The following is a 23,728-nucleotide window of genomic DNA, read 5'->3' on the forward strand; positions in this document are numbered from 1 at the left end:
AATTGCACAATGAATGGGATGGGAGCCATTGAATTTATTTAAATTACTATAATAGCCCTTTCAATTAAAATAAATATAATAATGATGTTCTTGAGTCATGATAGAGCTCTATCCAATCCACGTGATGATAATACACATGATCATATCCACAACCTTCATATTCAAATAGATCACACCAAATTTCTCAATCTATAATTATTAATTATACAAACAAGAAGACAAGTTAAATCACATTAATCTTTTTGTCTTATACCTAACTCTAACCTAAAATCCTAACAAAATGATATTAATACTTTAATCAATTCACTTGCATTTATTGTTATTGTTATTCTTTTATCAATAAATCTACAACTATATATTTAAAATTTTCAAAATAAACATAATTGGCATATAAAGTGTGTGTACACTTTGACTAAATCGTCTAGGATTCAAATCATTTCACACATTACATATTGATCAAATTAAAAAGTAAAATGTATGTTTAAATTTGTTGTAAATTTATTTTTAACATTTGTGCATTAGTTTACTTGATCAATAGATCTATTACCATGTATGATCAAATTTGAAGTTGCATGAATTAGATTGCATATTAAAAATTATATGTATAATTTCAAGTGATCGAATAGAAAATTTGTAGATATACATTCTAAACTTTTATAATTTTAAAGTTTTTCGCTTTTAGATTATAAATGTTTAACCAAACATTCTTAGAGGTAATTTCAAAATAGATTAAGAAATAAAAAGAAATTTACAAAGTTAGTCTTTAAATTTTTAGAATCTTGTTTGAGAAATTTTTATAAATAAAAAAATCCTAAAAATATTTATACTTTATAACAAAAAGTTCTAAAAATGTTTTGTACTTTTGAAACTTTTTGCTATAAAGTGTAAATATTTTTAAATATTTTTTTATGTTTAAAAAAGTCCCATCTTGTTTAATAGTAAATCGTCAAACTACTTTTTTTTTTTTAACAATTTCGTGTCTAAAAGTTCTTAAAATTTAAAATTTTCAAGTACGTTCTTAGATTTTTTTTTTTTTTTTTTTTTTGTCTTTTTAGTAGGCCCTTGCGAGATCATGATTTTTCAAATATCTAATATGTGAGAGATATATTAGATACTTTTACATATAAAAATTTTTTAGATATAAAATTTAAAATTTTTAGACTTAGTACTGGTCTCCTAAAGGTTTAAAAATCTATTTCATATAAATTTAAAAATTGATGAATTAAACGTAATTGGACAAATTGTCGAAAATCTCTCATGAGGTATGATGGTAGTTGAAATTTCAACGTCAAACTTTCAATTGTAAGAATTAGGCATTCAAACTTCTCGGTAATAAAATTGAACCCCATAAATTATGAAAAGTTTGAAAGTCCACTTTTAATACTTGTTTAAATTTGATAGCTAAATTTTTTATAATTAAAATATTGAGAGTATAACAAGATTTTAAGGGTTATTTTTGCAATTTTCTCAAACTTATTAATTTAATCAACAAAATATTGACTAACGTTGTAATGTGAAATTTTATTGTTAGATGACTATTTGTAAAATTAAAAAAAAAAAAAAAAAAAAAAAAAAAAAAAAAAGAAGACTGAATTTTATTTTTTTAAATATTTATGACCAACAACCATTAAAATTTATGATCTGTTTTGATTTATTAGAGAAAAAGTAGTTGAAAAATCTGTCTCATTAAAAAAGTCATTTCCTTTTAAATTATTTTAATAAAAATTGTTTGAAATAAAATTTGAAATTTTTTCAGAAATTATTTGAGTAATTATCAAAAACACTCCATTTTCTTTTAAAATGATTTTTTTTTTCATGAATACTCAAAAAAATTTAAATGCAAAAGTTGAGTTCTTAGGCGTTTTTTTTTTCTCTCTCTCTTTCTACATCTCTGAAAAAATGGATGTGATGTATTGTCTTTTTTTTTTTTTTTTTTTAATTTTTCTTTCATTTTTAATGTATTGCAATTTTATACGGAGAACAAATTGAGGACAGTGCTTTAAACACAAGCCAAACTCAGGCGGCAAAGTAGGAATCAATTTATTCCCCGAAGTACACACAAGTACAACACGTGTCATCATCCTGAAGCCTGTGAACTCTGTCAATCTATGGCCCTCATCGCATGCGATTGAATTTTTTTAAAAGTAAACGTATAAGATTCAAATCATAAATCTCGACCGTTTTATTTAAGAATTTATAGATATTAAAAAATAGAATATATGAGAATAAAATATTACTGTATTTGATTATGAATGGAAAATACTATTAAAATTTTATGAAAAAAATTATATTTATATTTGATTTATAAAATTAAGTGTGAACAATCTTATATAATTATAATTGATTAATTAACTAAAAAATTATCATTCAATATATTAGTAAAAATAATAATTAAGAATCGATAATAATTTTAGTTATAAATATGTGAAAATTGAATAATTTCTAACTAGAATGAACTAATTAATACATTTAATAAACATCAAATTAATTATGAGAAATTACCATGGGTGGTAATTTAGGAATATAATATTGCAACATATTAGCCACATTTTATATTTTGCACATATGACATTTTTTCAAAATCCAATTTTTAATTTATTTATATTCCCAAATTGCCAAATTATTTTGTAACCGCAGACTCCATCCCACAGATCTATTCATTCCTTATTCCTTTCATTCTCCAACCCATAGATCCATCCCACCACAAAATTATTTTGCAACATATGTTTTTTCAGAAAAAAAACCTTTCGATTTAGTCTAATTTAGTCTATTAGGTTAATTTTTTTCGTTAAATTTTGGATAATATATAACAATTCAGTGATATACCTAATATTTTGTATATCATTTAATTGACACACTGGTTTTAATTAGAGTTTGAATAGCATCAAGTTTTGAGTAATAATGAATTGTTAGCTTAAGGTTCCAAGAGATACCCTATTCAAGTATATCAAGAGTTTATCAAATATAAATGAAGTTTTGAGTAAATAATATATCATTAGTGTATCATATATCAAATGACTATTTTCTTTTTCTTTTTTTATTTCTTTAGGAAATCAAACAACTCTCATGTATAATAGATATCAAACAACTTATAAGTACATCAATAGTATATCGGTTGTATATTATTACAGAAAAAATAACTTTCAAGAATATCATTAGGATGTTAGTAGTATATCACATATCAATCAACTTTTAAGTATATCAACATTGTATCAACAATAGATCAATATAAATCAATCAACTTTCAAGAATGTCAAGTGTATATCAATGATATATCATATACCAATCAACTTTCAATAGTATCAATAATATATTAGTAGTATATCAAATATCAAACAACTTTCAACTCTATATTAGATTATAATACATGAATGTATCATATATCAATACGAGAGTACATGAAATAAGACATGAGTGTATCAACCATACATCTTACACTAATCAAGATTCAAGACTATCAACAGTATATCTAACTCCAATCAATATTCACTCGCTAAGTTATTTTGAAGTAAAACATGTGTGTTTTATTTTATAAACATTATATTTCAAGTTTATTAGTAGTATATGAGATACAAGAGATAAGTGTATCAGACATCAATCAATTGATACTTGAAGTAAGATCACACGAGTGTATCAATAGTAAGTCTAACAACAATCAACTTTCCAAGTGTATTAGAAGTATATCTAACAACAATTAACATTCAATTCATAACTTATTTTGAAGTAAAGCATGTATATTTTGTTTTATAAGTAGATATCCAAGTGTATTATTAGTATATCAAATATAAGACATGAGTGTATTATACGTCAATTAGTAAATACTTGATGTAAGACATAAGTGTATAGATATTATATCTAACATCAATCAATATTCTAAGTCTATAATTAGTATATCTAATAGCAATCATGCACTTTAACTGTGAGAGGCATTTTGGATATTTGATTATTTTATTTGGGATGATTTTGTTAATTTTGCTATTTTATGAACTTAGAATTGTTGAGGTGCATGCGAGCTTAATTTTCATATTGTGTGTTGCTTTTATGGGTTTAATTCATTTCAAGTATAACATAAGTAGATTAATAATGTCACTATTCACTAAAAATAAAATATCAAATATATTATTAGTGTATTGATAGTATATCATTAAGATGATTACCTAAAATGAAGTATATCAACAGTAGATGGGCATTTTGGACTTTTAATCTTTTAGTATTTGGGTGGGCCATTGTTTTGCTGAAATTGTAAAAGACAAAATGTTGAGACACGCCTCCAATTTCTTTTTTCTATTTTATTATTCCTACAACTGTCCCTTAATTATAATCTAATACTGGATCATTTTTGTAATTAATTAAGTTCAACATTGGTTTGCTCGGACAAATCTTCACCTTACCACAAAAGTAGGTAGAGCTAAATGACTCATTCACTTCTTTTCCAAAGGCACATGCAACAAGTGTTGGGATGTATGCCCTAAAGCCTCATAGTTATATGTTATCTGAAATAATGGTTGATTATTATATATATGTGATAATCTATTAAAGAAAGATCTAAGATTATTTTATATAACTTGAACATGTATGTAGTTGACATACAGAGGATCATGTTTAAGTGATAATCTAAATGGTCTATAGTATATGGATAAGCCAGGATACCTTATCCTAGTAACACTATGGATATGACCCACTTTGTAATTGTTACAATAGTTGTAAAGTGTTACCAATGATCTAGTCATGATCGTTCATGTGGAGACGTATGAGTGGGGGTATCCTATATAAAGAGTTTATATAAGACCGAACCGTAAGATGGTTAGTCTCTCTTTATACACCGTTACATGAAGAGACTTACATTTTACTAGGATGACCATAAGTTACTCGACCTTAATCCTAAGTGAATTGTGAATTCCTGTATATGAGGGCGATCCTTTGATCTGTATGGGTGAGACTAGTCAAATTCGTCAACTCAATATACCTACCATTTTGGGGATTTGTCCAAGTAGAGAGTTAGGAACACAACTACATAAAATGGAATTCTCTCCTTCTCGTCTATAGAATAAGTAGATGAATTGTTCTCTTAAAGGTTGATTTTGTGTCTTAAACAATGAAGGCTTACCCTCCCAATGGCCTGATAGGGATCAGTTTATAGTTAGACTATGAACTGTTTATTCGTTAGAGGGATCAGTGGTACTTAAAAGTTAGATGTAACTAAAAGGGTAAAATGGTAATTTGACCCAATTGTAGTTACGACTGTAGATTGGTTATATCCATGGACATAGAAATATATGTATAGTGCGAAAAGTGTAGTTGTGGGTCTTTAATGAAGTGACGTGCAGTTAATGAATGTTGATTAATTTAATTAAAGATTTTAATTAATTAATATCATATCATTGGAACTTTTAATCTGTAGGTCTATTAGGTTCCCTTGCTAGCTCACAAAGGGTTAAAACAATAAACAAATATTTTTGGAATAATTTGAATTATTCAAATTATTTAAGAGAAATAAAGGTATAATTTTTTTTAATGTGATTAATATAAAGGATAATGTATATTGATATATTATAATATATAGTTAATTATAAATATGATTTATAATTAATTAATATATATGAGATAAATAAATATTTAGATAAGATTCAAATTAATATAATGTATATAGATACATTATAACATAAAGTTAATTTTGAATGAGATTGAAAATTATACTTCATTATATGAGAGTAATATATTTGAATGAGATTCAAATATTAATTGTATGAACTAGATTCATATAATTACTATAGGTTAAAATTAATATGAATGAGATTCATATTAAAACCATAGGTATGTGAGATGATGTTATTTGAATATGATTCAAATTAAATTAAATGTATGATATTAATTAGTTAATTAATTATTTTTAATTAATTAATATTATTTAACCATATATTAAATTTGATTAATATACTGATTAAATAATATACGATTTGAATAACTCCTTTGGGAGTTATTATACCCATAATGGAGGGGAGTTATAACTAAAACTATGGAATTCCTGAAGTAGAAGCGTGTAAACACTTTCGTGTTTCTAATTTTGTTTTTATAGAACTTTAAAATGTAGAGTGATAGAAACAATAGGATAAACAACAGAAATCCAAAGCATGCTTCTACTGTGAAAAATCAGGAAGAAAAGGGAAATGTCACTAACCCTTGAAAAACCGTCTTCTTGCTTCCTCTCCACAGCAAGATAGAACGAACCTCTCCGCTTGTCACAATCACAACAAGACAAGCCACACAACTAACACCACAATGAGGACACCACCACAATATCTTCCTCGTTATCCACAAGGTGAGAATCACTGGGCTTGCCTTTTAATTTTGGTGAAAAAAGGGAAAGAGCTTTGGCGGAGAGAAAAACACACAGATGAAGGAGGAAGATGAAGATGATCAAGAGAGCTCTATGATTCAAAAACACGTTCGATCTAAAAAGCTTCCAACTTTCTCATTATTATTATTATTATTATTATTATGTGAGAGAGAGCAGTAAATTAAATACCCTAATTTGAAATTCAAATTCAAAATTTGAATTTTAATATATATTAACTAATTTCAATATATGTATATATATTAAACTATATGTTATATCACATATAACATATAACTTAACATATAACCTATAGTTTATATTATATTACATTTAATAGTTTATATTTCTTTCACATAACCTATAACATTAATATGAATCATATTCATATTAGTTTTTAGCCAATAATTTTTATATGAATCATATTCAAATATTTATTTCTCTCATTAAAAATTTATACTATAATATATTACATACATTTTATTAATTGTATCATATACAATTAATTCTCTTTAATCAATTTAAACAATTCAAATTAATCCAAAATTAAATTGATTCTCATTAATCCTTATTGAGCTAACATGTGGACCTTATGGGATCATAAATTGAAGCTCCAATGATGCAAGGTTAATTAATTGAACTCTTTAATTAAATTAATCAACCTTTGTTAACTGTCAGTCACTCCAATAAAGACCGACAATTGTACTCTTTGCACTATAGATATATTTCTTTGTCCATTGGATATAAACAATCAACAGTGCATTTATACTCTTCACAAATTTCTTGTAAGTATAGCTAGGTTAAAATCATCGTTTTACCTCTGTAATTACATATAATTTCTTAAGTATCACAGATCCCTCTAATGAATAATTAGTCATAGTCAAACTATAACTGAACCTCTCTTAGGTTAGAAGAGAGTGTGGCACCACATTGTTCAAGACCCAAAATCAGCCCTTAAGGGAGCAATTTATCTATTTACCCTAACAATCAGGAAGGAGTGAATTCCTTCTTGTGTAGTTTTGTTTCCAGCTCCCCAATCAGATGAATCCCCAAAATGGTAGGCATATTAAATCGACGAATCTAGCCACTCTTACCCATGCAGATCAAAGGACTACCCTCAAAGGCAGGAGTTCACAACTCACTTAGGATTAAGGTCAAGTCACTTATGGTCATCCTGGTGAAATGTAAGACTCTTCTAGCAATGGTGTTATAAAGAGAGACTATCCATTTTGTGGTCTGATCTTATACAAACTTTTTATATAGGATACCCCCGCTCACATGTCTCCACAGGAATTATCAGAATCAGATCATTTGTAACACTTTACAATAATTGTAACAATTACAAAGCATGTCGTATCCATAGTGTGACCAAGATAAAGTACCAAGCCTTATCCATCTACTACATACCTTTTAGATTATTTCTTACACATGATCCATCTGTACGTCTCCACATACATGTGTAAGCTTCATTAAATAACTTCGGATCTTAGTTTATTAGTTTTGGATTAACGCAATTAAATGTGAAATAAAATAACACTTATTTTATCAAATAAATAATCTGTTTGTACAAATACATTTTACAAACTACAAGACCACGAAATTTAAGACGTCAACCCAATAATCTTCTACTTGTCCTAAAGCTAGTGGGGTGTACAAGTATAAAGTATAAACCAGTATAGTACACAAAAGTAATAAACTAGGGCATACACTACATGCCCAGTAAAATCTCCCACTTATCCTAGACTATATGTGGCATGTCTCTTAGACTCTCCAAGTGACCCTCAAACACTTTAGCCGTATGAGCCTTTGTAAATGGATCAGCAACATTGTGCTCTAAAACGATTTTTGTGACGATTACATCCCCTTGATGCACAATCTCTCATATGAGATAATACTTGCCCTCTATGTGCTTCCCATATTTGCATCTTCTAAGCTCCCCGGAATTATCCACACACCACTATTATCACAATAAAGGGCGATAAGCTTTAACATGTTTGAAACAACTTCTAGATCAGTAAAACTTTCCTAAGTCATACAACCTCCCTGGCAGCCTCACAAGTCGCTACATACTTTGCCTCCATGGTAGAGTCAGCTATGCAACCTTGCTTTGTGCTTCTCCACACTACAACTCCTCCGTTAAAAGTGAACACTGATCCTTAAGTGGATTTTCTAGAATCTCTATCAATCTGAAAATCAGAGTCAGTATATCTCGTAAGGATCAAATCCTTGGACCCATACATAAGCATGCAGTCCCCCGTTCTCCAAAGATACTTAATGATGGTTTTAACTATTGTCCAGTGATCAAATTCTGGATTAGACAGATATCTACTGATGATGTGAAAAATTATGCGCAAGAAAACGTGGCTAAGTTATGATATATTAAAATGGCTTAGGAGGCCGAGTATTATCCTCAGGGATCAAACAAACAGATATTACTTATCTATTTAGAACTATATCGATTTTAGTTAGGGAATTGGAAAGTCAAATTGAGTGATGCTTTTGAGTGAATTGCAATAAAACAAGAAAACAATGTAATTTCAGAATTAAAAAGTGTTTTAGGGTATCGGTTTTCATTACATACATCATTGAACAGTACTTAGGTCAATCATGGAATTAAGCAATATGTTTGCTCTAAAAAAGAGCTAATATTCCTAGCTTAATTTGGGCTCATTAATGGGTTTTATGTGTTTTTTTCCCAATTTTTTAGGTATCGAGCAATCAAGAGGTAGAATTAATCATTTGGTGAAGAACGAGGTTAATTTGAAGTAATTTGGAGTTAATTTGAACATCCAGGCTTCAAAGGAGTTGAAAAGACCAAAATGCCATTGAGTTCCATCAAGTATGAGGTAGCCATCAAGCATCATTGAGTACCATCGAGTAAGACATTGTCGAGTAATCAAGAAAACACTATCGAGTGAACAAGGATCGAGTATCAAGCTGTCGAGCATCGAGTAGCGAGTATCTGGCAGTGGACGCAACATTGCAACGCTACTCCAAGCGTTGCGACGCTTCAAGTTGCATCACCGTCAGCGTCCTAATGCATCCTGACACTTCACTCCAATGCTTGAAGATAGAAGCATCAGTGTTGCAACGCTGCGAAGAATGACGGACATGGAGCCCAGCGCGCACACAACCAAGCCTTGGACTCCTTGTCTGATGCTTCCATCTCGCTGCATCAGCATTGCAACGCTACTCCAAGCGTTGCAATGCTACGATGAATCCTATTAATACCTTTCCTTGGCCCTAGGTCAAGATATGCTGAATTTTGGAGGTGAATGCCAAAATTTGGAGCTGAACACATGGAAGCTGAAGTCAAACTTCCTTTTTCTTCTATTCCCTTCAATTTTTAGTATCCTTAGGTTATTATTTTATTTTCAGATTATGAATTTGTATTGAATTGTATCCCATTGGTTTGTCTATGAATCGATGAGGTAATCTTTCGTTTAGTTCTTAGATCGAACGTTCTTTATATTTTGATGAGTTTTCTATTCAATCTTTGTGCTTTAATTTAGAATTATGTTTTCTTGAAGCTTGTTTAATTTAGACTTGCTTTTATTTGTTGGATTGACGCCCCTATCATAAACACATGTCTTTGCTAGTTAAATTCAAGCTCGCAAATATCCTTGTAATCGTCCATGCTTTGAATTTACCCTTGTAGCACAGATTAGATAAATATGCTTAGGTTTTTAGGCTGTCCATGAATCTTTACATAGCATATTTATTCTGGATTTAAGGAATAAATTGATTATTTGAACATGGTTTTCCTGACACTTAATCAACATAATTGAATCCTGAATCTTAATGCACGCGTTTCTAGTTATTTTTGGCTGTTGAGGACCCAATTGCATCTAGGAGCATATAGGTTAGTTAGCACGGCTTTCCAGCCTTAATTACGAATTAATCGCTCGATCGGTTCAGATTAATTGATTTTCGGGCTAATAGAGATTAGTTAATTCGCATCGATTGGGTAGCTATGTATGCATAATTCAAATTTATGATATGTTGGCTGAAAATAATGATTTAATTTACATTAAATGACCATTTAATCCGAGAATTAAATGAATCCATTACCATTTCATATATCCACTGCACTTTATTTTAATTTCATGCATGTTTCTCTTCCACATCAAAACTCCCCATTTATCGCTCTAGTTAGAAAATTAACTTAACGAAACCAATCGCGCTTCTCTGCAGATCACCTTGGACTTACTGTTGCTACGTTTTAGTAGTGATAGGAGTAGTTCGGTATTTACAAATTTCTTTTGCTTCGGTTTAGAGTCGAATTATGACATCAATTCTCGATCCCTAACACAATACTGTTATCTAAGTCTAGAAACTAAATTCTTAATCATTGTCTTACGAAAACAATTCTTTCTCATGCAATGAAATGATAACTAGCATCGTGATATCAAATTAAAACCCATGGCATTAAACATTGTCATCATCAACTTTTACTACTCTTCTAACTACGCACGTTATAGGTTAATAGTAATTTAATGTTCCAAGTCTGATTAAACATACAATCTACCAAATTGAACATTCAATCTAACTATAACGACCGGATCCTTACATACTATGGTCCGACCGCTACGACATGCATGCTTAGACTTTTCTATTATGAGATGATTTTTGGACAAAAATCTCAAAAGAACATATCTAAGATTTTATTAATTAGGTAGAAAACTATAAAAAAGTTTATTTTACAAAACGCCAGGATCCATAAAACACTAGTGTAGTGATACAAAAATGCATATGCCTATAATGGTGAGTTTGATGGTTGGCTATTTGAGCGACGTCCAGTTCTGCCACCTACGTTGTGTCCTTACCTATAAAGTCTGTAAAAATAGGATGAGTATATAATATACCCAGTAAGTAGTTCTCACATAAGGTAGTGGCCAAATGCACAATCACATGTAACATGTCTTGAAAACATATGATTGGGACCGAAAACATATAACATGTGGTAGTCGGTTATGCTTCAAACATAAATTTCTCTGCCCTGATAGGAAGATGAGAACTTAGGCGGAAACTAACCCATCTGATGATTAGCGGGTCATGCAGTCAGTAGGGTCAGAGTCGCATCCAACACCACTAACGTAAATTTCTCCACCCTGATAGGAAGATGAGGACTTAGGCAGAAACTAGCCCATCTAATGATTAGCGGGTTATGCAGTCAGTAGGGCTAAAGTTTCATCCAACATCAACTATTAACATAAACGTAAGATTGGACTAGAGGGGTGCAACCATACATACCCTATTAGTCCCTAGCATAATCTTGACATAGAATTGGGTCTAGATGGGTGCAACCATACATGCCCTGCTAGCCCTAGAATAATCTTGACATAGAATTGGGTCTAGAGAGGTGCAACCATACATGCCCTGCTAGCCCTAGAAGCATAACATTTATCTAATTAAAATTTAATCTTATGAACAAACATAATGCATGGGGTCCCTTGTTGATAAACGTATTTTAAACATGTAATGCAACATAAAAATAACATAATTATGCAACATATTAAAGGTACACTACCATGAAACACTGGTGAGATAACTACTTACCTTGACTGCGATCCTAGTTATTCCTTATTATTCCTTATGGTTTGATCAGTAGAGCTTTCCCTCTTAAACTAGAAGGAAATTTGGGCAGCACCTCACCCGAGCTTTATCTCTTCTAACCTCACAGAACTTCCTCACTCACACTTACTCTTTCATACGATTCTTTGTTACTGAGATTTGTTTGAGAATGGGTTAAATCTTCAGGCAAAGGGTCCTATTTATAGTGGTTTTCAGCTCTTCTCAGTGTGACAACTCATCCTACAAATGTCTTCTTTAAATTTACTTAGGTTTAAGAATTTCTCTTAATAAGACACATAATTTTGGATAACGTTTGCCCTTACGTCTTCAACCTTTGTTTGTATTCAATTTTAGGGTCTCCATGTATAATCTATAAGATCGTGGCCAAATTCAACGCATAATCCATGCTTCTGTCCAAATCTCGCTCTCTCCAGTTTTCTCGCTGGTTTGGCTCTTGTGACTCTCGCTCTCGCTTTCGCTGGTCTTGCTCTCACTCTCGCTCTCGCTCCCGCTCTCGCTCTTGCTCCCGCTCTCTCCCACTGTCTTGTTGAGAATCTCGCTCTCTCCAATTTTCTCTCCAATCTCGCTCTCTCCACTCTCGTTCTCTCCAATTTTCTCTCCAATCTCGCTAGTTTTCATGCGTGGTTGCCTTCACTACTTATGGATTCCATTTCCTCTTTTAACTCTTTCAAATTTTAAGAGTATATGGGCAATTAATTCACCTCCAATTCTTCCAATGAGCATTGCTCAAACAAAAAGTTATCTACTGCCCGTTGTCTCCTAAATTAGCTAGCGTCCAACTTCTAATTAATCCTCCCTGATTCTGCCTCCTTATTCATTATTTTTGGATAATTAATAAATTTCCTATTTTTTCCAATTCTAAATTTTCACCCAATTTTCCTATTAAATTTATATATTTTTCATTCTTAATTATATATTTTATTTGTTTTCCTACTTTCTAAATTAGGGTTAGGGTATTACATTTACCACCCCTTTAAATAAATTTCATCTTGCTTAACATTTGACATTTAATTTCCTGTAGTGTATGCATACAAATTTGGGTTGTTACATTCTTCCCCCCTTAGTGTATGCGTACAAATTTATATTCGTATACAAAATTGATAGCATTCGAATAAAGAAAAGCAAAGAATCAGAGAAAACCCCATCCAAAATGCTTCTCCTTTGGTAGAAATTGCAATCTCTTCTCTTCGTTAGCACGTCAAAAAGTTAAATGATCTCCAGAATCGGTCTTCATTATGTACTCTTGGGTAAGAACTCAATCTTTTCGGTCTCAAAATTAGGTTTGAATGTCTTCCAATTAGGCTAGAATCATCTCTTCAGTGTTTAGAGATGTAAACAATAATTAGAGGATAAGACACTTCGATACAACTTTGTGACATTGGTATGGTTTTGTCATAGCGTTTCAACGCTCACAGAAGTGTTACGACACTGCCTCTTTAAGTGTAACTCTTGCCTTCTGGCATTTATAATCACTTTATGTCATAGCATCATCTAGCGTTGTAATGCTCCCTGGCCCTTTGGTTTCTTAGTATTTTTCCTCTATCGTTTTCACTCCCTTTGGTCCATTGCTCGATTTCGACTCCTTTAAGCCTAATTTAGTTCTTTTTGGCTTATTTTAGGTATAATTCACTTCTTGATCATAAATCTTGAAAATCACTAGCAATCATTAGCAAAGTATAAAAGATTCAGTAACATCTCAAACACGTGCTAGTAAAACAATGGCATGATCATATCTCATAGAAAGCACAGTATAAAGCAATCAGAAGTTATTAGAAAACCACACCAACTTTGTACCCAAATACTTGTTTACAACGGCAGGTTACTCTGGATAAAGAATACTCCCCCCGGTGTAAACCACATAATAAGGTCATACGTGCATGTAGAGCTGCCTCCAAGGCTAAACATAGATATATACCATAGGCCCAGATTACTCTGGACTTTTTGATATACTCTGACCACATCTGACCCCCGTAGCCTCTGATAGCCTAGGTCGCGCTACAGTGGTAGGTTCCTCTGGACTCCCCAGTATACTCTGGCCACATCTGACATCGGTAGCCTCCTGATCACCTGAGCGGCACTACTAAAACACATTCAAGTAGCATGAGAAAATAACCACCTCTCGGTTACAAGAACTAGTAGTTTGAAACCACTTTCACAAACCATTCAACATCCGTAAATCCACCATCTAGAGATTTTCTTACAAATTCATACAAATGACAATATGTAACAAACTACATTTTCATAAATTTAACTCATATAAAATCAATGGGAATTCGAAAGTCAAGTTTCAAGCATTTTTGAAATAATAATTAAGTAAAACAGATCATGTCATCACATTTCACAAATCATAGCATACTATCGTACTTATATACTTTTCATGTCAAAATATTTAAATAAAACCTCTCACGGTTCAAACATATAGTTTATATAAAAAAAAAAAAAAACAGTTGAAAATAAACCACACACAGTCACGGACACGAGTTCCCTGGCTTATAAGCATTCCTGATCTCAATTTGACCTGAAACAAAATCCCAAGATTACTAGACATTCACAAGAGGCCAAATTAACCCTAAATAACCCTTAGTGATTCATGAGACCAATTAAACTCAATGTAACTCTTAAACCCTCACATTTTTCTCCTTAAGTCAATTTTTCTCATATTATCCAAAATGGCCCAAAAATAACTTTAAAATCCAAAATTATTCATTTGAGGGTCAAAATATCAAGAAAATCCTAATTGGACTTCAAAAATGCTCACCAACGCCCAAAATGCTAAAAAAAAGCATATAGGCACCAAAAATGAGTGTGGGCGCAGAGTAGTGGCCATAGGGTGGCAAAGCTAGGCATGGGCGTATGTGAGTGGGCGTGGGAGGTGCGCTGGGGGAGGGGGCACTGGCATGACAGAGGTGCAATCAATGCTGGGCTGGTGGGCAGGAGACATGCACGGCTGGCTGGGGCGGATGGCATCAGGCATACGTGGCTAGGGGTGCCTAAGGGGTGGTTGCTATCTTCGCCTAGTGAATTTCCTGCTGCAACATGATTTTTCAAAGCTTTGAAACACCATTTCCAATCAAATAAAGTTCAAATAAATTTTATGAAATTCAAGAGGGACCTTTAGATTACCAGAAATTTTGGGCATCAAAATCCTCCTCTAAGTGTCTTGAAAACTTCTTCAAAGCAGCAAGCTCAGATTCACCCGATTTTCAGACAACCTCTATTTCCTTCAAGTTTTCTCAACCTTTCTGATCTCCAATTACCCTGAAAGCCCTAGGGTATATTCTACACTCAATCAGCTTTAATTTGGTTAAAATATCACGACAATGACCAAAGTAAATTGGAAGAACTAGCCTTCCAAAAATGACCATCATATGTTGCCAAAAACTGCCTTTTCTTCATCCAATCACTTTGAGTTAACCAACTGCTTGCTTGTCCTTCTACGTAGATTCTTCTCATTTTTCCTTATCCTTTTCATCCCTAATTAACTTTATCAAGTTAAATTGATTCATAAATTTAGAAAATTAATTCAAAAATATTTTCCAATCTAAACACTTCTTACACTCACTCTTGGCCTACTTTCTTTCTCCTACAAAATTTCATTTCTTACCACTCATATTCAATTACTCCAACATTCAATAATGTTATCAAGTTACTAAATAAATAAAAATGAACTTGCACTTGTAAAATAATTTCCAACTACTAACTTCAACACTTAGCAAAAAAACATGCTTAGGTCATATAATCAAAATGATTCATTTAAGTAAATTCTAAACTCATTTATTTAAGTTAATCCCAAGTATAAACAAGAGGAAAAAGAACAAAGGGCTTACAAATATGTCGATTGAGGTGCATAATTAGAATCCCAGGTTTTAAAACTTACATCATTTTACTTAGGGGCACTAGCTTTCACACACTCATTGTAGGGAACCATACCTAGTCAATTCCTAGTGTCCTATCTAATCACAGGAAGGTAGCTCCTTTACCCCCATTCGTGCATACACATTATAAGTTTACAAAGCATAAAATAAAATCTTTATTTCAAGCACGTGAATGATCACTATATTTTTTCAAAAACTAACAAAATATTCTTTTCTTTCCTCTTAGTCTAACATTACAAACCATCATGTCATCCACTCTTCAACTGGTGGGACCTTTCAAGGTAACAACTAAATACACTAAACATTGGTCCGCAGAGGATTCGGTTTAGTGATTGGATCACAAACCAGTTGTTCATTAGAGGATCAGTGGGATTTAAGGAGCTAGATGTAATCTTAAGGGTAAAATAACATTTGATCCAGTCGTTATTACGAACAACCTGTGAAGGGTTAACTTACTGATTATGGTTATATCAAGTGGACGAAAATATACCTACAGTGAGGGGAATGCAAGTACTGAGTATTAGTGGAGTGACTCGGTAGTTAATGAATATTGATTAATTCGGTTTAAAGAGTTTAACCAATTAATCTCATATCGTTGAAGCCCATGATCTGTAGGTCTAGTAGGTCCCCTACTAGCTCACAAACAGATTAAACCTTAGAATAACGTGATGAGAGAATTTGAAATGTTCAAATTCAAATTGAGGGAATCAGTAATTATGTACAATATACTTACATGTTTAATTATTGAATTAAATGAAATTGGAGATTCAGATAATATTTAAATATGATTTAAATATTAAAATAACATGAATAGGGATTCGTGTTGAGAATTAGTGTTTTATTATTTTTATTAATCAATTAAATAGTTTACTTAATTAGAATTAATTATTGGAATTAATTTTGGTTAAAATTAATTTTATAAACTTTTTCCAAAATTTTGAAATTTGATTTCAAAATAAATTAAAATTAAAATTAAAATTTGAAATTTGGATTTCAAATTTTGAATTAGTTTTATAAAGTAAAATTGGAAAATTTCAAAAAATTGTGTTAGAGTGGGTTTTTCCTACTTTCAACACTCATAATCCACCAAAATTTCACCTCCTACTAATATTGTTTGGTGTCAATTAGTTGTGCATTTTGCAGGCTGAATAAAATTCAGCTCATTCAGCTGAAATGGGATAGCCATGCAAGCTGATTTTCCTGGTTTTTCATAGTTGAAGAAGGTTCTTTAAACTTGAAGAACAACCACCTTTCCTTACCACAACTGGCCTCTTTTTCAGCTCATTTTGATTCCTACAAATCAATCTAAGGTTCAAGAGAATAGTATGGAAGATCAAGTGATGGTCTACAACATGTTTGGATTGAAGATTGAAGCTGACTTCGGATTTGAAGAAAGTTCTTCAAAGGTTTGTTTTTTGAAACCCTCTTCTTATTTATGAACATGCCATCTTAGATGCTAAAATTGATGAATTAGAGTGTTTAATGATCTTGATTTCTTCCGTTAATTGTATGTTAACTCTAACAATAACACGTGCAAATAAATAACCATCATGATTATCAAATTAATAATTTTCAACCATTTATAATATTCGACAAGAATGTCAAAAACAGTGTGTACATAACTAAATAAATGTTAACAAAAGTATGCATAAAAAATTAAATACAAAATGTGTACTTACTTAAATATCCAAAGTATCAAATTTTACATAAAAAATAATAAACAATTCAATGCTTCATACAAATACAAAACTAAAAGATTTCTCCCTTAGTTTACAAAACCTCAAACTAAGGTTATACAAACTAACCGAGGAGCAATGAAAAAGATATTTAAAAAATTTAATTGAAAATAACCACCTAAGGTATGAGGATAACTTAAAAACAGTAAATGTTATAGGTGAAAATGGAAGACCCATCTTTCAAAAAATAAAAAAAATAAATAAAAATGGATGACTCAGAAGATTACATATGATGGAGAAAATATAAGAATAAAAGAGAAAGGAGAATTTATTGGCAACCTATATTATAGTTTAAGGATCAAGATATGAACTTAAAAAGAAAAAAGAAAGAAAATTAATAACATTAATTGTTCAATATATATATATACTGGACAAACAGGATTAAAGTATCCAAACAAAGACAAAACACCCAACAATTTGGGGACCTGAGAAACTGGACAAACAGGATTAAAGTATCCAAACAAAGAACGAAGAAATCAAAAAATTTAGATAAGTCCATGAAGATCAATCTGCTACGAAGCAGCACACACATGAACTATAGATACAATAAGCTGAAACACAGTAGACGCCAATCTCGACTAATCGCTGTGTAACCAACGATTGCTCTCCTGCCAAATATAGTAAATCGACACACACCAGAATACTCTAAATAACTTACTCATCCCACCCTTACCAGACCCCACCCGACACACTCAACTCAACTCCACATCCCACCCAGCAACACGATAAGACAAACCTAACAAGCGTACCAAATCTTCCCAAATTTTACGCCCAAACACATAGTCAAAGAACAGATGATTCCTGGACTCAACCTCACCCAAACAAAGTAGACAAACAATATCCACCGACTGATTCTATCTCCTCAACCAATCCTAAGTGCCCAACCTCTTCTTCACCACCAACCAGGAACAAAATAAATGCCTTAGGATATTACCCTCAGACTAAAGCAGATAAGCCTAAGCCACCCTAGGATGCCTAGGATGCAAACTCTTCCACACACTAGCAATAGTGAAACGATCATTACCACTCGGAACCCAAACCCAACTATCCACCACACCTACCCTCAGAACCACATCCTAAACAAACCCCACAAATCACACAATTTCCAAGATAACAAAGGTCAATGCCAACATTCATCATCGGATAAGAAATCTAAGAGTCTAGTCTCACGACAGCTCGTAGCATCATAGACCATCCCCTCTCCATAATTCTCCAGGATAGACGCTATAGGCAACCACGGATCACACCAAGCAAAACATCTCCTCATTACCAACCTGCATCCTGACCAGCGGCTTAAGCCTATCCCAACAACGTAATATTACCCTTAGACACCATGACCGCCCCACCTTTGAGCGAATTGCCCATAAAGATCACCCTCGAAGCACATACGCCTCCATCCAATCAAGCCACAAGGACCCAGACCACACCAGCAATAACCATAACAATTTCATGATATCTGCCACATTCCAGGAAGATGTGTGGTGAATACCCAAATCCTCTTCAGATTTTGGCAAACAGACCTCATCCAAAGCAACATGCACACCCCCTCTACCATCATCCCACCCACGCCATAAGTACGCCCGTAAGATACGATCCACCTCCTGGCCAACAGAAATAGGCAATACAAAAATGCTAGACTAGTAAACCTAGAAACTCTGCAACATTGACCGGACTAATTACATGCACCCCGCAAAAGAGAGATCTTGCAGCCCAACTCCTAACCCTCTCAGTAATTGTTCAAGATATTATATACATCTTAAAAAGTGAAAACTTAAAATTCTCACATATTCATTTATTGAACTTAAAAAGAATGTTTTTTAGTCCATAAATTTTTAATAATAAGTTCATTTGGTAAGTTTTAAAATATAGGTTTAAATACTACTTTAGTCCTTATATATATATATTTTTTATTTTGGTTCATTTTGATTCCTATACTTTCAAAATATTCATTTCGGTCTCTATACTTTCAACTTTGATTTATTTTGGTCCCTCATTTAAAAATTATTCATTTTGATCAATATAAACTTTGGTTTATTTTGGTCATTGCACCTTTAAAAAAGCGGTCATTTCGGTCTTTTCATTCTCATTTTTATTTCATTTTAAATTATCATAATGGTCACTTTTTTAAAGTATGTCCAAAATAAACCAAAGTTAAAAGTATAATGACCAAAATAAAATTTTTTTAAATAGAGTGACCAAAATAAACTAAAATTGAAAGTATATTGATCAAATTGAACAATAGTTAAAAGTATAAAAACCAGTGTAGTGTATAAACCTAAAATATATATACTTGTAGTCTCAAAGATTCGATAATTAAGTTTAGTACAATAATGTAATATATATATATTTTTTGTTAGTTTTAATGTTGGTGACGGTGTAACATGGATTAAGAGCAACAATATAATTTTTTTGAAAAATATATATATAATTATTAACCTCACATGGAGCGAAAGTACACATTTTTTAAATTTCATGGACAAGAATGGACATGAAAATTCATAGACTTTAAAAAAGTAATTTTCTAAATGGGGGGAAATTAATTTATTGATTTGGAAATTAATTTATTGATTAACTCAAATTTTGCATGAATGTTAAAAAAACATTAGCATAAATTAGGAATGAAGATTATTGAGTGAAAAAAAAAGTTGAAAATAGGGAAAAAGATGGGCTTGAAATAAAAAATAGAATAATTTAAAGGAAGGCAATAAAATCTTACCTGTGTAAAAACAATTTCCTTGTAAATAAAACAAAAAAAGGGATGAATATTGAAATAGAGAGGAAATCTCCCCATCTCTCTCTCTATATCTCTCTAGCTGTGATTTGCTGTTGCCCAATAGATATTACCCTTTTTTCCCCTTCTCTCTCTCTTCCCTTCTCATTTTATTTTCCAATTAACAAATCCGATTCCCCTGTCTCTTTGCCTCTTCTCTTATGTTCTCCTTATAATTTATAACTCACGCTCCTCCCCTTTCCCACCTTCCTTCCTCTCACAATCTTCTCTCTTCTTCTTCAGGTATAATCTCTTTTCTTTCTTTTTTTTCTTTCAGTTCAAACTTTCAATTTTCAGATCTACATGTTTACAGGGTTCTGTTTTCAGCTTAGATGTTGAACAGAAACCCAATTTTTGGGGAAGGATTTTAGTTTCTTTTTTATTACCTTATCCTTCTGCTAGATCTATTGTGAATTGGGTTTTCTTTTTCTTTCCTGTTTCTTTACAAGGTTTGTTTGTCTTGTCTGTACAGGCAAACAGAAAACTAAAATTAGAAGAAGATGAATTGGGTTTGTGAAGAGATGATGACCGCCGCCGACCGCCGTGAGCGACTGGTTTGCCCAAAACCCCGTCGTCTCGGTCTTATGAATGATGCCGGCAACGACAACCCATTTAGACACCGTTTTGATTCAGATGCTCTGGATCTCCTCTTCTTTAAGGTAGATAATTTTTGCTTTTAATGATTGGAAATGGAATTAAACGATTTCATTCAATAAAAATGAGAGGATAGATGAATATTTTGTGTGTGGTTTTTTTTTTTTCAGGGTGGTTGTGGATTGGAGAATTTTAACAGTAGTAGTACACAATTAGCCTCGTCGCCGCCGTATTTTTGTGGGTCGCCGCCGAGCAGAGTAGCTAACCCATTAATCCAAGACGCTCGATTTGGGGACGAGAAGCCAAAGCTGCTCCCCCTTTTCTCACCGGCGGCTTCTCCTCCGTCGTCTCCACCGCCCTCGGCCGGTCGGAAAGGTGGATGTGTTCGGATAAATTTTGGTAACAACCCGGCGGTGAGGATCGAGGGGTTTGATTGCCGCCTAGACAGGGAGAGGCGAAACCGCAGCGTCCCTGCTCTGGCTTAGAAACTCGATTCAAGCCGAGCTGAGCCGAGCTGATTGAGCAATGATGATGATGAAGAAAACAAAACACATGGATTTTAATTTTTTTTTCCCCACAAATTCAAATTAAATATTTAAAGTGAAAATTTTGGAAAAAAAAAAAAGAAAAAAAAAAGAGAACCTTTTTGACCAAAACACCATTATTGTAAATAATGTGAAAAGTAAATCCAAGTAAATATTATGGTTAAAGAAAAAAGGGGCCTTGTTAGGTTTCTTTCTCTATTTAGTTGAGTTTGAGGGTTGAGAGTCCATGTTTGACCAAATGAAGAATAAAAAGGCAGAGGGAGGGAGAGATTGATTATTCATAGGTTTTTGTGAATTGAGAGAATTAATTTGCCCTCTCTCTTTCTCTTCTCTATTTTGTAATATATGTAACTGTCTTTTTTTCTTTAGGAGTGTCCAAATTGTTTCTTTGTGTAGTTTAAGGGCAAACTTTTTGTTGCAGCTTGAGAATGAGAAAACATGTACAAATTGAAGCTGCAGAAATTCAATATCAATCAAGTAAATCTTTATTTTATCTTATAGACTTTTCCTTCTCTCTTCTGAGCTATTTTCTTTATTATGCTTTCATTTATGGTTAACACAACTCATTTGGTCAAACAAAATAGAAATACAATATATGAGTAAATTATATGTTGTATGCTTTACTTTATTATCATGTATTTTTTAGCAAATAGTTGGAAAAATTAAGTGCGACTTTCAATTTTCGTCAACTAAAGTCATCAATTAATATGCTTTTCTAAATACAATAATTTATAGATGTTCGAAATTTAATTTTGGACTTGCAATATTTCTTCGATGGATAATTTAAATTTTTTAGTCAATTAAGGATGGTAGCATTAATTCTTTGTTGGTGCATCTTTCTTCTCTTAGTAGTTGAAAACATTGATTTAAAAGAGGAGTGAAATATGAACAAAAAACACAGATACTTTGACTTATAAAGAAGGTAAATTACATAAATCAATTGTTTGCAAAAGAATTATCAATCATCATAATGACCAGAATAAACCAAACTTAGGCCAACCTATATAGGAGTGAGCATCGGTTGGGCAGGGTCGGTTTTCTATGAAAACCGCCACCGAAACCGTCCTCTTCGGTTTATAAAAGTCAAAACTGCTCATCAAAATTTTTTTGCTTAAACCGATCAGTCGATTTGGGGTCGAGTTGGTCAGTTTTGGTTTAAACCACTTTTTTTTTTCATTACACTCTTAATTTTTCTTTCTAATTAGTTTACTTAAAAAAATATCTATTAAAATAATACCTAAACTAAAATAGCCATGCAAATTACAAAATTCCAACATAATTTATAATTAATACTAATATAAAATTCCAATACAAAATTAGGATTTAAAAAGAAGAGTGAAAAATATCACTTTAGGATATTTTATTTTATTATTTATAATAAAATTAAAAGTATACTAATAATGAAATAATAAATGGGTGGTTTGGTCTAAATTGCATGGTTCGGAGTGAAATTTCGGTCGGTTCAGTTCGATTTTTTACTGGAATTTTTTAAAACCGACCTCGATCAGTTTTTGGAAAAAAATCGAACTCCAACCTTCAGTTTGGCTGGTTTCGATCGTTTGGCTCGGTTTTTCGGCTATCCATGTGAAGGAACTCTAATTATAGAGGACCTATGAGCGGAAGCGGATTGTTCCAAAATCCATTGTGAAAGAACTCAAACATTTACAATCATACTAAACATATTATGCATTAATCGTAAATTACAACATGCTTTTTGAATTAAATACAAAGAATGAGAGAAACAATACCTTTGAAGAACGTTTTTTCAAGTGTGTCCCTCAATCAAACTCGAACGCAACGACCAACTCGAACTCAATCTCCCTCAAACACTAGCAATGAGTATCAACTCGATCCTCAAATAGATTCGGACACTACCACAAGATTACCTTGGTATTCTTAGTGTGAGAATTCAAGAGTTGTGGGCTCTGACTTATTTTGGATAGAGGGAAGGAGGAAGTAGACGATCGAGTAAGCAATGAACTATCGTATAGAAGAAGAAGTCTATCATATAGACTTGATACTCGATCGTTTAGATACTCTCAAGCTATCGTCTAGTATACTCGATACTTGAAGGAAATCGACACTCGAGATTTTCGTGAGCAGCAGAAGCAAGATTATTCCAAATTACAATCATGAATCAACAATACATTTACAGTCGACTTCAATACAAGTGGTTATACAATTTACAGAGAAATTACAGCATGATACAACAAATGCATAAAGAAAACTCTATGCACATAAGAGGATGCGTCTCCATGCTCCGATGCGCGACTCCACAA

At 32.1% G+C, this 23,728-nt stretch overlaps 1 protein-coding gene across 1 annotated transcript; it reads left to right on the forward strand.

Annotated features, from left to right (window-relative positions):
• Nucleotides 1-20,260: 20,260 nt before the first annotated feature.
• LOC120092671 (uncharacterized) lies at nucleotides 20,261-21,942 on the forward strand. Its single transcript, XM_039050819.2, has 3 exons — nucleotides 20,261-20,553; nucleotides 20,783-20,969; nucleotides 21,075-21,942. The coding sequence occupies exons 2-3, from the start codon at nucleotides 20,811-20,813 to the stop codon at nucleotides 21,387-21,389; spliced, it is 474 nt and encodes a 157-aa protein (XP_038906747.1). The 5' UTR covers nucleotides 20,261-20,553; nucleotides 20,783-20,810; the 3' UTR covers nucleotides 21,390-21,942.
• The last annotated feature ends 1,786 nt before the right edge of the window (nucleotides 21,943-23,728 follow it).

Source organism: Benincasa hispida, chromosome 12 (assembly GCF_027475165.1).
Source record: "Benincasa hispida cultivar pf3 chromosome 12, pf3_genome.v1.1, whole genome shotgun sequence".
Lineage (NCBI taxonomy): Eukaryota > Viridiplantae > Streptophyta > Magnoliopsida > Cucurbitales > Cucurbitaceae > Benincasa > Benincasa hispida.

Bases quoted from the DNA above. Each gene is read 5' to 3' on its own strand.
- LOC120092671 (XM_039050819.2), top strand. From the start codon at position 20,811: ATGAATTGGGTTTGTGAAGAGATGATGACCGCCGCCGACCGCCGTGAG. The intron at 20,970-21,074 runs GTAGATAATTTT...TTTTTTTTTCAG, and splicing joins TGGATCTCCTCTTCTTTAAG to GGTGGTTGTGGATTGGAGAA.